General features: G+C 41.8%; 1 protein-coding gene across 1 annotated transcript; it reads right to left on the bottom strand.

The window, feature by feature from the left end:
* Window positions 1-6,550: 6,550 nt before the first annotated feature.
* Window positions 6,551-8,818, bottom strand: LOC146577801 (mitogen-activated protein kinase kinase kinase kinase 2-like). Its single transcript, XM_085268415.1, has 5 exons — window positions 8,620-8,818; window positions 8,417-8,540; window positions 8,199-8,257; window positions 8,011-8,114; window positions 6,551-6,847 (listed from the first exon to the last, which is right to left on the bottom strand). The coding sequence occupies exons 1-5, from the start codon at window positions 8,645-8,647 to the stop codon at window positions 6,797-6,799; spliced, it is 366 nt and encodes a 121-aa protein (XP_085124541.1). The 5' UTR covers window positions 8,648-8,818; the 3' UTR covers window positions 6,551-6,796.
* Window positions 8,819-17,460: the final 8,642 nt, after the last annotated feature.

Genomic DNA, 17,460 nt, shown 5'->3' with positions numbered 1-17,460 from the left:
TCTTTTAACCGGATTAGGGCAAATTTCATTTATCAAAATATTCCTGATCACTTTGTTTGTAAACCTGCTGTCACCAAATTCAACTCCAGCTATGCAGAGCTGCCTCAGTCCAGGAGAAATTTTAGAGTGCACAATATCTTCTTTTATCATTGATCTCAAAGGGACTGGGATGGCTTTCACTGGGGATTTATATCTCTTAGCAGTACATCTTACATCAAATTTCTCACAAAACGTCTCATGTTTTAGTAAGACCCCATTATCATCCATAAAATGAGCTACAGCCCAAATCCCTTTAGATCTCCATTCATCCACGTACACAGATTTCCTACACAAACGGATATACCTGTTGTTCCATATAGGGGTGTTGTGAGGAGTAAAGCTATGTTTATAGATTAATTTCCAGTAGAGACGGACCTGCTGATGGAAAGCTGAGAGTTTAACAGGTAACGAACTGCAATCAAAGTCACAACGTAACAAAAAGTCTATTCCACCCATTTTGCCAAAAATCACATTGGGAATAATGTTCCAAAAGGAATTTTTGTTCCTAATGAAAGATCTTAACCATTTCAATTTTAGTACACCATTCATAACATCAAAGTCAGTGGCATTAGCCCCACCCTCTTCATAATTCTTAATCACATCATTTTTCTTTATATAATGACATTTGTTCCTCCATATGAACCTAAAATTAAGAGTATTTATAGATTTAATTAGTTTTGGAGGTATGGGCAGAGAAAAGGCTGGATAGATGAGTCTGGACAGACTGTCCATGTTGGTTAGCAAGCTTCTCCCAAACAGAGTTATGTCCCTTTGCAGCCACATGTTTAAAATTGACTTACACTTTTCTATATTGGTACAGATATTCTTATTTTCTGTTGATGTCTTATCCTTGCAAATTACAATGCCCAGATACTTCACCTCTTTTTTGATCTGCATATTATTTATTGCTTGCAGGGGACACTCATGCAGAGCTAGAATTTTTCATTTATTAATATTCAGCTGTAGGCCAGAAGCTTTGAAGAAATGGTTGATCGCCTGCAAGGCTAAAGGAATCTGGTCCTCATTTTTTAGAAACAGGGTGGTATCATCTGCCAGCTGACTGATTATTATCTGTTCACCCATCACAGTTAACCCCTTAATGTGACTGTTTTTAATCAAAATAATTCCTCTGACACAGAAGACCTACATTCCTGGTTTAATTCTTGCTGTCAAAAAATCATGGACTCTGTGGCTCCTTTAAAAACCAGGCAGCTTAAGGCTAAACCTGAGCCTTGGTTTAATGAGAGCAGTCGTGCTGTTAAGAGGGAATGTCGTCGAGCAGAACGGAGGTGGAAAAAGGATAAACTGCATGTATCATTTCAAATTCTCAAAGACTGCTGGCATCGCTACCAGAACACTGTTAAAGAGGCAAAAAGGGAATATTTTGCAAATATTATTTCTTCCAACTGTCATAACCCACGTGTGTTATTTAGGACCATTGACACTGTTCTTAATACTCCTTTGAATGTCTGTTTGGAAGTTTCTCCTGAGATTTGCAATGATTTTCTGAACTTTTTTATTGAAAAGGTTGTCACCATCAGGGCTCTTATCACAGCTCCTGACTCTGACCCCTCTGTCTCTGTCCCTTGCGCTGCTGTTTTCACTCAGTTTGAGCTTGTGACGCTCTCCTCTTTAGAGGATGTGGTTCGCCATATTAAGCCCACAGGTTCCCCACGGGATCCTGTCCCTCCACAATTCTTTAAAGAAATTTTTCCTAGTATACAACAGTCTGTCCTTGACATTATTAACAGCAGTCTGTCTTCTGGTGTGGTTCCTGCAAATTTCAAACATGCAGTAGTACAGCCACTGCTTAAGAAACCTGGCCTTGATCACACAGTTTTAGCGAACTATAGGCCTATTTCCAAGCTGCCTTTAGTCTCCAAGGTTTTAGAGAAAATTGTTTTTAGTCAACTGAAAGATTTTCTAGATGAAAATGGAATCTTTGAGGTTTTTCAGTCAGGTTTTAAAACCCTTCACAGCACAGAATCTGCATTACTAAGGGTTTTTAATGACATCCTTCTGGCATGTGATTCTGGTAACCATGTTGTTCTTGTCTTGCTTGACCTAACTGCTGCCTTTGACACAGTAGACCACAATATTTTAATTTCTCGATTACATGATGTAGTGGGTATTGGTGGCACTGCACTCAATTGGTTTAGGTCTTATTTGTCAGATAGAACTTTCTCTGTCAGCCTTCTCGGTTACGAATCGTCTTCTGCTCCTCTGTCATGTGGTGTCCCACAGGGCTCAATTTTAGGGCCACTGCTCTTTTCTCTGTATCTACTGCCTCTGGGTTCTATCCTTAGAAGGCATGGGATCTCATTTCACTGTTATGCCGATGACTGCCAAATTTATTTGACACTAAAACGCAAGGATGCCATCTCCATAAAACCTCTCTTGACATGTCTAGATGACATTAAAGCTTGGTTGGCTCGAAACTTTTTAAATTTTAATAAAAAGAAAACAGAAGTGTTGGTGTTTGGACCCAGTGGTCCCTGTGAGTCCTCCTCTGTTGTTTTAGGATCCCTGGAAGTCTATTTTAAATCTGTTGTTACTGACCTTGGTTTTAAGTTGGACAGTGATTTTAAATTGGACAACCAAATCAGAGCAGTGGTGAAGTCCAGTTTTTATCATTTAAGGCGACTGGCAAGACTAAAATCTTTTCTTTCGAGGCAGCACCTTGAAACAGTGATCCATGCTTTTATTTCTTCCCACCTGGACTACTGTAACTCACTTTATGTGGGGGTCAGTCAGTCATTGCTCTCACGTCTGCAGCTGGTTCAAAATGCGGCTGCACGACTCCTAACAGGAACTCGAAAAAGAGAGCATATAACCCCCGTGCTGGCCTCTCTGCACTGGCTGCCTGTGTCTTTTAGAGTTAATTTTAAAATTCTTATGTTTGTTTTTAAATGTCTACACAGTCTTGCCCCGCCTTACCTCTCTGAGCTTCTTCATCCCCACATACCCTGTCGGTCTCTCAGGTCAGCTGACCAGCTGCTCCTGGAGGTACCGAGATCCAGGAGGAAGCTCAGAGGGGACAGGGCCTTCTCTATTGTGGCTCCAAAATTATGGAATAATTTGCCCATGCATGTTAGAGAGGCCCCTTCACTGTCCACTTTTAAATCACGTCTTAAAACCCACTTTTATTCCTTGGCTTTTAACCTCAGTGAGACTTAGTTTCTTTTTTAATGCAGTAGTTATTTAATTAATGATTTCACTCTTCTTTTATTTGTTTTTTATTTATATCTCATGTAATTTTATTTTACAGTTCCAATGTACAGCACTTTGTGTCAGCTGTGGTTGTTTTAAAGTGCTTTATAAATAAAGTTGATGATGATGATGATGAAAATAGACAACAGCTCAGCAACCATGATGAACAGAAGTGGTGAGCTGCTACATCCCTGCCTTATCCCTCTATTAACCTCAAACCTTGAACATGTACCATGTTCTAGCAAAACAGAGCTGTTAATGTCATTATATAGCATCTCTATAACATTGATAAATTCCTCTCCAAAACCAAAAGACTGCAGAGTTTTTAATATGAACGTATGTTCAACTGAGTCAAATGCTTTGTAAAAATCCAAGAACAGGATGTACCCTCTCTCTTGGATTAATTCACTGTATTCAAGGAGATCCAAAACCAGCCTAATATTGTTATGAATTAGTCTTCCTTTCAAAAAACCTGATTGTGTTTCACTGATAATGTTTGAGATGCCTTTCTTTAGCCTCTCAGCTACAGCTCCAGACAGGATCTTATAGTCAGTGTTTAGTAAGGTGATGGGTCTTAAATTGTCTAAAATTCTTTTATCCTTACCCGATTTAGGGATCAGGGTTATCAGCCCTTGTTTCGTGCTCGGCATCACTTCTTTTTTCTCTATCGATTCCTTTAATGCATCAAACAATAAAGTTCTTAGGTCCTTCCAGAAGAATTGATAAAAATTAGTAGTGAGTCCATCTGTCCCTGGGGACTTGTTTAATGCCATTTTCATGACCACCAAATCCAGTTCCTCAATTTTAAGCTCTGAATCACACAGATCTTTGAACGGCTTGTCAATACATGGGATGAGATTATGAATCTTATCAAAGAAACTATCAGAATCACCTGCTGAATATTCTGAGGAGTACAATTTGGAATAAAAAGTGAAGACTTCCTTTTCAATCTTTCTGAAATCTTTACATTCAGTCCCATTTATCAACAAGCTTGAGATTAGATTTCTCTGCTGTCTGCACTTTTCCAGCTTACTAAAATATGATGAGTTCTTTTCACCTGCCTCAATCCACTTGGCTCTCGATCTTATAAAGGCACCCTGGGCTTTCTCTAGGTAAAGATCGTCTAATTTAGTTTGTAACTCCATCAATTTATTCTTTTCTTGCACGTTTAGTTTTTCTTTACTACAGCACTGAGTTATTTCACGAAGTAAATTACTTTCATATTCCCGTTTTTCCCTGTTCAGTTCTTTGCAGAATTTTATAGTGAATTCTCTGATTTTGAATTTAATAAGTTCCCATTTCTGTATATTACCCACTACTGAGTCATCATTTTTTATATCTGTAATTTTATGTCTAATTTTATCACAATACTTGTCCTTATTTAAAAGGCTGGCATTAAATTTCCAATATCCCCTGCTACTACGTTTCATCCTTGTTGGTTCTAAGACAAGATCAATGAAACAGTGATCAGATAGGGGTGCTTTGGAGATTTTAGATGGTGAAGTACACCTCAAAATGTCATCGCTCACTAACCAATAATCAATTCTTGACCTGCTTTCTCCATTAGGTTTAAACCATGAATAATTCTTAACTCCAGGATTCAAACTTCTCCAAATGTCTGTAAAATTATTATCACTAGAAAAGTTCTCAATAATGTTATTCTGTTGCCTCCTTCCTAAGCGAGGAGGCCATCTGTCCATCCATTCATCTGAGGTCATGTTCCAGTCTCCTCCTATTAGGATGTAATCTGTGGGGTACATAACTTTAAACTCTGAAATAACATTTGTTAGATTTTCCAATAGACGTTTATTTTGACCTTCGTTATTATGTCCATAAAGATTTGTAACAATTAGAAATATACCTTCGCTCTTCAAGCTGCAGTTGACCAATGACCCTCACTATCAGCTTTATATGTTATAATCTCCCCTGGGAACTTATTAAAACAAATCGCCACACCTCCAGATCTGTTAGATCCACGACTGAAAAGAATCTTGTCTCCCCACTGATTAGCCCAAAAGGTAACATCGGCATCCACAGAGTGAGTCTCTTGTAAAAACAGACAGTGACATTTTTGCCCCTTGCAAAATAAAAAAAGTGCCTTTCTCTTAACAATTTCCTTCAAACCCCGAACGTTTAATGAACCAAAAGAAATTTTTGAGTGAACCATAATAAGAGTATGCTAAGAAAATAACTTTTTTTTTAAAAAGAAAAGAAAAATATATAAACATGAGTTTAAATTGTAACACTTGTCACCAACTCAGTGACTAATAACCTTTAACTTTAAGTAGAACTCTTTTGTCCCATTAATAATATTCCACTGTATACAGTCTTACATCAAGTCTTTCATTCAACGTCGATGATCCTCCGTCCTTCGATGTATCCATGAGGACCCCGGAAAAAGGCCCGTTTCCCAGCCCGTCTGGCTTGTTCAATTTGCGGCCACAGCCGCCTCCTCTCTTCCCAGTCCTCCCGCGGCAGTACCTCAGCGAAGTGGAAACCGCCGTTCTTACAGACAGCCGAATCTTTGGTGCGACGCCAAATCTCCTCTTTCACGTGTCTCAGAGCAAACAGAATGATGATATGTCGGACCTTGTTCTCAATCTTCTTCCCAACTCTATGCACCACATCCACAGATTCTTCAAGCTTTGATATCATATCAGGTGCGATCTTGCCAAGAATTCCAATAACCAGCGATCTGACACCTTCATCTCTTTTCTCTTCTAATCCTTTAATCCGGAGGCACCACCTCATTTTGTACCTTTCTTGCTCTCACACTCTCTCCTTGAGATCGTAGTTATCTTTGGTCAACTGCTCGTTTCGTCTCTCCAACTCTTTAACCTTTTGTTTACATTCTTTCACCTCCTCCGAGTTGAACTGAACCGCTTTGGCTAGGCTGGCTAGCATCGTACTAGCTTGCTTGCATTGCACACTCAGGTCAGCTAGCTGCTCGTCCACTCTTTTTTCAAGGTTTTTTCTACGTAGTCATGATCCGTTCCTTCTCTGCTGTCTTCCTTTCCATCACATGGCGATGTTGTTTCTTGTTTTTTGAGGTCGAGTTTGAATTTAGCAGGTTTAACTATACTTGGGGCAGTCATTTTACTACTTTCGAGTGGAAACAATAACGAACACAAAGTAAATTCTGGGACAAGTTCAACGAGCTCCTAATTCGTGCGACTGCTCATCTCGCCATCTTGCGCCACCGTCTCACTACTAGATGAACTTGTGACACACAAACAGTACACAGATTGAGAATGAGCATGAAAGACATTTGAAGGATTCACAATATGCGAGGGGACTTACTTTCCAAGGTGATGAGAACAGTGTCTCGGTCCAGCTGGGTTACCTGCACGACTCTGAGTGCTCCACTATCTCCTGATGCACGGAAAGAAGGAAGCTTGTTGCAACAAGTTGAAGCTTGAAGCTTCAGGAAGTCAGCAGAGACACGCAGAAACGGTCCTACCTGGCACTGGAACAGGAGCGCCGTTCAGCTCTATAATATCAAACCTGAGCTGTTGGCCGGTTGGTGGTTTATCATTACTACAGTCTCTCACTCCAACACACAGCTGAGAAGAGAATCTGGGAGTCTGATGGCGAGTTGCTGTGAAACAGTCACCAAGGAAAACAAAAAAAACTAAATAAATTCTCATGGATGGTTAAGTGATGCTTGTTAAACCTGAGCTGAACCTGTTCATACAACCGTCAAAAACAGCACAACAGAATTCTTGTATGATTATTAAATCTTGAGATTAAAGATAAACCGATGCCATCCACCCATCCATCCATCCATCCATCCACCCACCCATCCATCCATCCATCCATCCATCCATCCATCCATCCACCCGTCCATCCGTCCAGCCGTCCATCCATCCATCCATCCATCCATCCATCCATCCATCCATCCATCCATCCATCCACCCGTCCATCTGTTCGTCCAAACATCCACCCACCCACCCATCCATCCATCCATCCGTCCATCCATCCGTCCATCCATCCGTCCACCCGTCCACCCATCCGTCCATCCATCCATCCACCCACCCATCCCTCCATCCATCCATCCATCCATCCATCCAGCCGTCCATCCATCCATCCACCCGTCCATCCATCCATCCATCCATCCACCCGTCGATCCATCCTTCCATCCATCCATCCATCCATCCATCCATCCATCCATCCATCCATCCATCCATCCATCCATCCATCCATCCATCCCCTAACTGCACGTCTTTGGACTGATGCCACTTTTCCATAATGTTGTGGCACAGGCGTGTTTCTCCAAGCAGCACTGTGTTAGGACTGCAGACAGGCTTAACACAGAGCTCTGTTCTCACAGTACATACATTATCGTTATGAAATGTGCGAGACATTCACAAAAAAACTGTCAATTATCTGTGCTATGTGATCTAATGGTGCATGCTGGCGTTGAACTGTGTGCTGATAACACTGTTCCTGTAGCACAGAAAACACATGGTAACCATTCAGTTACACGAGCTTGGACCCAGAGAAGGTGCTGTTGGTGTTTTTGGACGGCGTTTATACAACGTTTCTTTTATTTAGTCTCTAAAATCTTGTTGGGCTTGAATAAAAAGTATGCATATGTTATTAAAAAAAATCAATTACATTCTTCAGCTTCAGATTTTGATATGCTGTCTGTCTACTTTTATGTAATCCAGGTCTAATGGCTGGTTTGCATTGTGGAAATAGGGGTAGAGTTAGAAAGGAAGACATTTATTCAGGTGGCAAGTTCGACATATCTGTACAAACCTTTAGATGCATGAACTTTTGAAGAGGCTCATACCACAAGAGTAAAACCAGGCCAGATGGGACAGCCCCGCACAGATATGTACTATCTGTGTATGGGTTTCTTGCTGAAACAGAGAGAGCAGGACTAAGTGTCTGCAGTTGTTCTCCGTGAACAAACAGACTGACCAGAGTAACTCGGCATTGCTTACCTACACTGCACCTCCTACAACCTTTAGTGTCAGGAATCTTTACAGATATGGTAAACTTTCTGTGGCCAACAGAGAATATCCAGGTCAGAACAAGCAGACAAAATTGGGTTTACAGTATCCTCCTTCCTCAAAATCAAGTGGTAGCATCATACATGACATTATTAACACTGCTGCACCTACAGCTCCTGTTTCCCTGCATCTGTGATGGCGTGTCGTACCTGAGACTGATCCGCTCAGTGAGGCGGTTGGTGCTGAGCGACAGGCTGCTGTGTTTCTTGTGCAGATGTCCTTTCTGTTCAAACAGAGCTGGCAGGCTGTGCGAGTAAAGCTGGGCCGACTTGCCTGCAGGATGGAGCCTTTTTAGAGCAGCATATTATCGAGTGGACACAATGTTCTCCGTTTGTGTCACGCTGTTTGTTACCTGATACGGACATCAGCACATTGTTCATAACATATAGCCATATACATCGCTGAGGGAGGAGCTGTGGGGAAAAGACAAGCAGTTCACTGAGACTTCAAACATCCAGCTTCAGTCATCAGACTGTTCCAGAAACACCATTTCCTGGTTTTCAGTGCTCCTCCTTTCATCAGGAGCTGCACTCCTTACTCAGGTTTTTCAGGGTGATGCGATTAATGACTTGCACCTTTTTGTTATTACTTACATTTTTACACAATGCTCTTCTACTCTGACTGACACTTTCAACTACCAGCTTGACCGCGCATCACTCTTTTCTACCTCAAAACGACCAGTTACACATGTCTGCATGAATTCTGCACGCACGTTTGCACTACAAGCTGCACACAAACACGTGCGCACATCCATGATTTACTCCAAACCTAACTTAACCTTCGGCGCTTTTTAACTTTCAACCCCTTCAGTGGAAACATCGGGAGAAGTTTGCCAGTGTGGGATTATAATATTATTTTATGCCACGTTAGACCCCTAATTGAAGATTGTGAATTATTATGTAGTTTTAGTTTGCATTATTCTCCTGAATTAGAAGAAGGTGATAACTATTGCATTTGTTAAACTGATTTGCATTACATTAGACTGCTGATTTATTGTGAATGAATGATATTGTTTCATGATGCATTATACTGCTGAGTTATAAGAAATACTGTTCGCAGAAAGTCATCGCCTTATTTGTCTGATTAGAAGAGAACAGAACATGCTGGAGTTTTCTGCCCCATCTCAGCAGGAGCAGATAAACAGGGAGCCAAGGTCGTAGCTTAGGCGCCGTGTGAGAGAAAAGCATGTGAATGTTTAGGCTTTTATGATAAGGTGGGGGCACCAGAGGCTATAAGAGTTTGATCAATGCTCCACCATTTTGAGATCTGATGCTGTCTGCGTACGGTGTCCATCTCCCACGCGTGTGATCATTAAAATCATCGTTTGACTCAACCCGGTCGGACCAGTGTTGTTATTGTGGTTTTTCCTCTTGTATCCATCCCCAATATTTGAATCCGTAACACCATCAAACTCGTCGTTGGAGGGGAGAGGGAGGGGAAACAGGAGGACAAAGGATGGCGGGAACAACTGAGCTGTAGTGCTTTTTGTTTTTCAACTGTGCAATATTTGCAATATTGCTTTATATTCGACCTTTTTTGTGGGGCAAATAATATTGACACCAGTCATTTTGTGTTTTTCTGAAATTATTCTGTTATTGTGTACAAAATATTAAAAAAATTCAGCTATATATGTTGATGCATGCTTTTATTACCAGTCGCATTGATTGCTGTAACGCCCTGCTCTCTGGTCTCCCCAAAAAGAATATATCACCCTTACAACTTTTACAAAACTGCAGCTCGTGTGCTGACGAAGACCAGAGGGCGGGCCCACAGTACACCGGTTTTAGAATCGCTGCATTGGCTCCCCGTGTATTTCAGGATCGATTTTAAAGTTCTTTTATTGGTTTTTAAATGTCTTAATGGTCTGCTTCTCTCAATGACTATCGCCCTGTAGCCCTCACCTCAGTAGTGATGAAGTGCTTTGAACGCCTGGTCAGAGACTTCATCATTTCTTCACTACCAGACACACTGGACCCACTACAGTTCGCTTACCGTCCAAATCGTTCCACAGACGATGCCATCTCTCATCTCCTCCACACATCACTCACTCACTTGGACACTAGAAGGGGGAATTATGTTAAAATGCTCTTCATAGACTACAGCTCTGCATTTAATACCATAATTCCCTCCACACTCACCACCAAGCTGGAGCATCTGGGACTCAGCTCATCTATGTGTCAGTGGATCTCCAACTTCCTAACTGGCAGACCACAGGCAGTAAGGATGGGCGGACATGTCTCAGCCTCCACCACTCTCAGCACTGGAGCCCCCCAGGGGTGTGTTCTGAGCCCCCTGCTGTACTCTCTGTACACATATGACTGTGTGGCCACTACCAGCTCCACCACCATCATCAAGTTTGCTGACGACACCGTCGTGGTGGGCCTGATCTCTGATAACAACGAGACGGCCTACCTGAAGGAGATTAGGAATCTGGAGAACTGGTGCCAGAGGAACAACCTCCTTCTAAACGTCAGTAAGACAAAGGAGCTGATAGTGGACTTCAGCACTAAGCAGGAGAGGAACTACCAGACCCCTGTCATCAACGAGTGCCCAGTGGAGAGAGTGGACAGCTTCAAATACCTCGGAGTTCACATCACGCTGGACCTGTCATGGTCCTGTCACATCAACACCGTGGTGAAAAGGCCCGACAGCGTCTCTACCACCTCAGACGCTTGAGAGACTTCCAACTGCCCTCCAAGGTGCTCAGGAACTTTTACTCGTGCACCATAGAGAGCATCCTGACGGGAAACATCTTAACCTGGTTCGGGAACAGCACCATGCAGGACAGACGAGCTCTACAGAGGGTTGTGCGGTCAGCTGAGTGCACCATCCGCTCCGAGCTCCCTGACCTGCACTCAATCTACAGCAGGCGGTGCTGGACCAAGGCCAGGAAGATCGTGAAGGACCTCAGCCATCCCAACAACAGACTGTTCTCTCTGCTGAGGTCAGGAAAGCGATTCCGCTCCCTGAAGACCAACACAGAGAGACTGAGGAGGAGCTTCTTCCCGCAGGCGATACGGTCTCTCAATCACACCACCACACAGTACTGACCCACACATATGGTTCTTACACACACACTGGACTTTCTGGACATTGTTTTCACTTCATCACTTAAATCACTTTAAGCATATTTGCACTGCACAAGACATAATGTGGATTGCACAACACTGGTCACTATATTCTTCATTTCCAGTTAATACTTGTACAGCTGCTGTTATTGTGTATATATTTATTTATTTATATTTCTTCATACATTCTTATATAGTTCTATATTGTGTATTTTGTTGTACAGTTATTTTATTTTCAACTTTAATTTATATATTTTATCTTATTCTCCCAGTTAAATTTACCCTTCATTCTAATTTGTGTTGTACAGTTATTTCATTTTTAACCTTAATTTATATCTTATTCCCTCCTAGTTAAATTTACCCTTTTTAATTTTTCCTATTTATTTCCTTTTTTTTTTTTCTTTAGGTCACGAGCAGTTGTCCAAGCATTTCACTGCATATCGTACTGTGTATGACTGTGTACGACTGTATACGTGACAAATAAAATTTGAATTTGAATTTGATTTGGGCCGTCTTATCTCTCAGATCTGCTTTTACCATACGAACCCTCGCGGACCTTGAGGTCCTCTGGTACTGGCCTTCTGACTGTTCCCAAAGACAGCACACATACTCACGGAGAGGCAGCTTTTCAGTGGTATGGTCCTCGTCTGTGGAACAGCCTGCCGGAGGAGCTCAGGGCCGCAGAGAACGTACATGTTTTTAAGAACAGGCTCAAGACCACCTTTTTAATTTATCTTTCACCTAACGTTTATTTATTTTATGCTTATTTATTCTATCCTGTTATTCTATTTATTAATTTAGGTTTTACCTAATATTTATTGATTTTATTCTTACTCATTTTTTATCTTCTTACTATTTCTATTGTATCCCGTTCTTATTTACTTTATCTTTTTACCCTGTATATATCCTATTGTGACATATCTCCAGTGTTTCCTCGGAGGGGGCTCTCTGCACCGGGGCTGTGATCGACCGTGGCTGCTGGGGCTCTGGGGGTCCTCTCAGCCTGGCTGGGGGGGGGGAGGGGGGGATATGGGTGCATTCATGATTGTTTATGTTAATGAGAGTGTGGGGGGTTAGTTGGAGGGTGGGGTGCTTTTAACCATGTAAAGCACTTTGTGCTACTTTTTTTGTATGAAAAGTGCTTTATAAATAAAGATTGATTGATTGATTAATTTCCCAGCTTTGGTCATTATATACAGTATTTTGGAGACAGAGAGTTACAGGACTCTCTCCCAGACCACGGACTCATAATACAAGTCAGAGCTTTATAAAAAAAAAAAAGTTGTGTTTTCTAAATTGGAGTTCAAGTTATTTGTACTTCCAATAGTGTTAACATACTACACAGGTCATGAACAAGATTTCTTTTACATTTTCATTGTAAATGGGCTGAAGCAGTTCATTAAAAGTAGTCTAACATAAATGTAAACGCTGTAATTTGATTATTTTAATAAACCATGAAACTTGGATGGATTCGATGCCGGCGTGACCACAGTGCACACGTCTGCTGTCGCTCACAGTGGTCCAAGGAACCGCTCAGGGAGTTTGTGTGTTCGCTCAGACACCTGAAAAATTAGAGGGAACATTGGGCCTCTGACATTCAATACCCAGTTATTAAAATGTTAAGTGTAAATCATCCCCAGCCCACAATAGCAGCTGAATTTACTACGATTTCAGATCTTTTTACACGTCAATAAGAAACCACCGATGTGTAAAACAGGCTGACAACAGAATGACGTAAACCACACTGCTGCAACTGTGCAGCTCTCAGGTTTTATCTATTGTTTCTCTGTGTGGCCAGCAGGGGGAGGTGTTTTTTTTTTTTTAATATTAATGAAAACATTTTTCATGAAAGTTGCAAATTTGTTATCTGTTTTTATGACATTTTTCACTGTGGATTACAACAACATCAACATTAGAAAATGAAATACATTTATAGTAGGTGATCATTAATCACTATTATTGGCACTATTAAAGGGCCCCAAAAATCAAACTTTGCTTAGGGCACCACGGAGGGCCAATCCTTTTTACACTTCAACGATTGTACACAAAATACAATCATCCATCCTTCTATCTATTTATTTTTGTCCACTTATATAATTCAGCATCACAGGGAAGCTGGATCCCAGTTGTTTTTCACAGAGGGCCAAGCAGTGGAGGGAGCTGCCGACCTCCCAGCAATACATGTAAAAGCTTTATTTTATGCTGACTCTGGTCATCTTTATCTATCATAAAAATTTGCTTCACGATCTGAAACACGTAAGTGTGGCAAATATGCAAATAGCTAAGAAATCAGGATGGGGTAAATCGTTTCTCACTGCACTTCTGTTAGGCGACTGAATAAAAACACAAAGTCAGCAGTCTGGCTATGAATGTCTTTAATGTTTCCAAGATCAGAATCACATCAGGGTGTACAACCTCACCCCTGGCGCCGTTGCCCACCTCTCAATTTTAAATACACGTAGACATTGAGGGGTACCAGGAGGGGCTATGCGCTTACCTGCTGCTGAGTAATTGCATATGAGAGCATGAGGGTGAGAATGGATGTTTGTATCTGTGTGTGCCTGTTTGTCTGTGTCCATATGTCAGGTCGGGTATCAGACGCCACCTCTCTGGGGACATCTCAGGCCCTCCAAGGTATGGAGGCCTATCTCCCCCCACCACTCCCCCTGCCAGTGGCAGACGCCTTCAGACATCGGTGCATTGGTGGTTCTTTGTGTCTGGGGATGGGCGTCCAGGTACTGCTTGTCGGGGCCTGGAGCCTGGGGCTCGCTCGGGCTCCTTCAGGGTGGGGTGCCTTTGGCCTCTCAGCCTGGGGCTCGGTCACTCTGGCACAGCTGGCTGCCGGCGGAGCTCACGGGCACGTCACGTTTAAATCATGCTTTTTATCCATTTTTGTTTTTTAATGTTCTGTAAAGAACTTGGGATCACCTTGTTGTTGAATTGTGCGATATAAATAAACTTGCCTTGCATTTTGGCTGCTACCTCAAAGCACACTGTGCGCTGTCGATCTTACGTGCTGCACAATAATATTCAATATTTAGTATTTACAGTTATATTCACATAGATCATCGCGATGCTGTTGTTTATTATATTGCTCTCTTTTGTTTGCTTGTTTTCTCTTTTTTCTTTCTCAACAGGTGATCCAGGTGATTGATAGATGGATTTTTTGTCTGTTTGTTTTGTTGGCTTGGACAACTTCCTACCAGACCCGTGGAAGTGGAAGCTTCAGTGAGGAAAGATTCCTGCTCCCAGCCGTTCATTGGCTCGGCATTTTAAACCCCTAAAGGGTCACCTGGCCTGTAAATAAACAGGGCCAATAAAACAAAAATCACAAGAATAATACAAAACTTTCAGCCAGTTTATCTTAATACATTAACTTATTCTTGTGTACACAGTAATTCATAAATAAATAATGTATATTATCAATAAAGATTGATCTAAACAGTTTAACTGCTATGTGCAGATAAAGGTTGCATAGCTTTAAAACATTTGCTATCCAGCAAATATCAGTCAAACTCAACACAAAAGGAAACACAACAATGGTTCAAATTGTTTGGACCGGTGATCCAAATCAACTGGCGTTGGTCAAACAGATGTGTGGTAGACTTACTCTGAAGGAGCTGCTACCGACAAACCAGCAAATAAACACCAAATATTTCATCTGTGACATTTGTGAGGTTTCCTCAAACACACTCCGTCAGTCTTGTTGCTGTTGAACGACAAACTATTTAAAAATGTCGCGGGTTTACCTGGTCATATTCTCATTCACGGGGCGCTCGCCAAAACAAAAGCAAACCATTAACACCACGCCGATGCTGTTCACAGGACAGCAAGAGTAACGATCAGGAGCATCTGGTCTTCGTTATCGTTCCCCTCGTACGTGTTATTACTGCGATTTCAGCGTTTTCGCTTCACAACTAAAGTGTGCAGTTTACTTTGTGTGCACTCAAATGGAGTCAAGTCAATTAGCGCCACCTGTGGTCAAGTGCCATAGCCTACAGCCAGATGAACTTGTGACACACATCTGAGTCACGTTTGAATTCCTGTTTCATGCACAATACATTTGTAACTTTTCATTTTTTCTGTTTTTGTGTCTTGCAAATAAACCTTTAAACTGATTTGAAATGATGTTATGTATTTATTTTTGGCCCTTATCTACGGTGGCCCTGAGAGGCCAAACGGACTGCAACTTAAGAAAACACCAGCAATAAAAAAAAAAAACGCTGCAAAAGCACAAAAAACACAACTGAAATAGGAAAAAAGAAAACGGAAGTGTTTCTGGGGAGACAATAGTAATTAGTAATAAACAGAGCCAGTGTGACTAAGTGGAGCTTGTGAGAGTGAGTGGATTGAAGAAAGTGAGGGACTCAGATGTGTCAGTTGGTTTGTCTTTGTTTGTGAGTGTGGAGGAGAGTTAGATTGGGTTGGTTTTAAAGCTAAGTTAAGAATATTCTGAATTTCAATTCATTTTTATTTACATAGCACCAAATCACAACAACAGTCGCCTCAAGGCGCTTTATATTGTACAGTTTAATTTCCAAAACTTGCATATGATCTTCAGTTTGCAGCTGGACTATCACATAGCAGCTGGAGCAGTCTCACATGGAGGCCAGTCCACTGCTGCCACCTGTGGCCAAGTGCCATAGCCTACTACTAGATGAACTTGTGACACACATCTGCAGCAGAGGCTGAGTGGCTGCTCTCACACCTGGAGCATCCAAATCGACCCACAAACACGCTGAAAGATGCAATGCCATCAATGTGGATTGTCCAGACTGAGAGACCTCTTCCCTCTGACCCCTCCCCAAACCCTCAAACCCTCCTACCCACCTCGACATACAAACTCTGTGTGGCTTCACGTGTTCTGTTGATGTTTACATGATCGAAATAACTTGAAAACAAACACAAACAAACAAAGAGGAAGACCGCACCGGAAGGAAACAACTACAAGTCCCAGCATCCTCTGTGTTTAGGGAGCAGCAGTGAAAGTGAAAGCAGGAGGAGGAAGGTGGAGCTGAGGCAGGTGAGTGTTAACATGAATATGTTTCTTCTTATGACATAAAATAATTCCACGCTGTTCGTGTCTGTGGGTGAAATGTGAGGCCGGTCGGCTCCTCTGAGCGCTGGTTTCCTGTAAGTAGAGAGGAAGTGAGTTTAGCTGAGCCTCCGTTTAGTGTGAGAGAGCAGGAGGAGAGTGAGAGCTGTGCTGAGGCAGGGTGAGTGTTAACACCGCTCTGACATTACTGTGTCTCTGTGGCGGGAACAACAGGCTCCGTCAGTGGAGGCAAAAATAATCAGACTTTGGTTTTTCAAAGGAAACAACTTTATGTCGGAAGTTCCCGCACGCTCATTGGATAACGATGTGTCAATCTCGAGCTATTAGCCAATGAGCGTGCGGATTCACAGAAAGACCCGCCTTTATCACGGGGTGACGTTATGAAACTGTGACGTTTGAGCCACTTCCTGTTCTCAGTCCCAGCGTCCTGATCACCGAGGTTTCTGTTGCTCTGATATCTGATATTGATTATATTGGTAAACAGGCTGTAGCATAAACATCAAACACAGCTGAAGCAGTTTTTGGATGGTTGGCTTCAAATGATCCGTCGGTTTGAAAAGTAAAAACAATTAAAAAAAGGTGAAGCTGATGCAGGGTGAGTGTTAACACCAGGACTTTAGAGGGAAGAAGAGTCACAGCTCAGCATGTTGTTGACGGGTTGTTGTTCAGTCGGGGGAAGACATCTGAATCATTGCAGGGGGAATGGCTTTCACAACTTTAATGAATTTACTCTGAGTACATAATATGCCATAATTATCTATGAATTTGTTATATGTTAACACATTTCCGTCATTGTCTAAAAGGTGTAAAACCGTCCAAATGCCATGATCCATCCAATCCTTATAAAAGATGGATTTTCTTTTATCGTATACATCTGTTGTTCCAAATCGAATTTGTATGTGGAGAAAAAATATGCTTGTGTATCATTTTCCAGTACTGGAGAACCTGTTTGTGAAAATTGGATAATTTAATTTGGAAATTTCAAAGTCGCACTTTATAAGAAATTCAATGCCACCCAGCTTCTCCAAAATTACTTTGGGAAAATAAAACCAAATACTGTTTGAATTAT

Source organism: Mchenga conophoros, linkage group LG3, assembly GCF_057382185.1.
Source record: "Mchenga conophoros isolate Kocher_MC1m ecotype Shallow Benthic linkage group LG3, M_conophoros_male_GT1.1, whole genome shotgun sequence".
Classification (NCBI taxonomy): domain Eukaryota; kingdom Metazoa; phylum Chordata; class Actinopteri; order Cichliformes; family Cichlidae; genus Mchenga; species Mchenga conophoros.
This window is presented reverse-complemented; position numbering and strand designations above follow the sequence as displayed.

Bases quoted from the DNA above. Each gene is read 5' to 3' on its own strand.
- LOC146577801 (XM_085268415.1), bottom strand. From the start codon at position 8,647: ATGAACAATGTGCTGATGTCCGTATCAG. The intron at 8,258-8,416 runs GTACGACACGCC...TGTTGGCCACAG, and splicing joins ACTGAGCGGATCAGTCTCAG to AAAGTTTACCATATCTGTAA. The intron at 8,115-8,198 runs GTAAGCAATGCC...TCTCTGTTTCAG, and splicing joins TTGTAGGAGGTGCAGTGTAG to CAAGAAACCCATACACAGAT.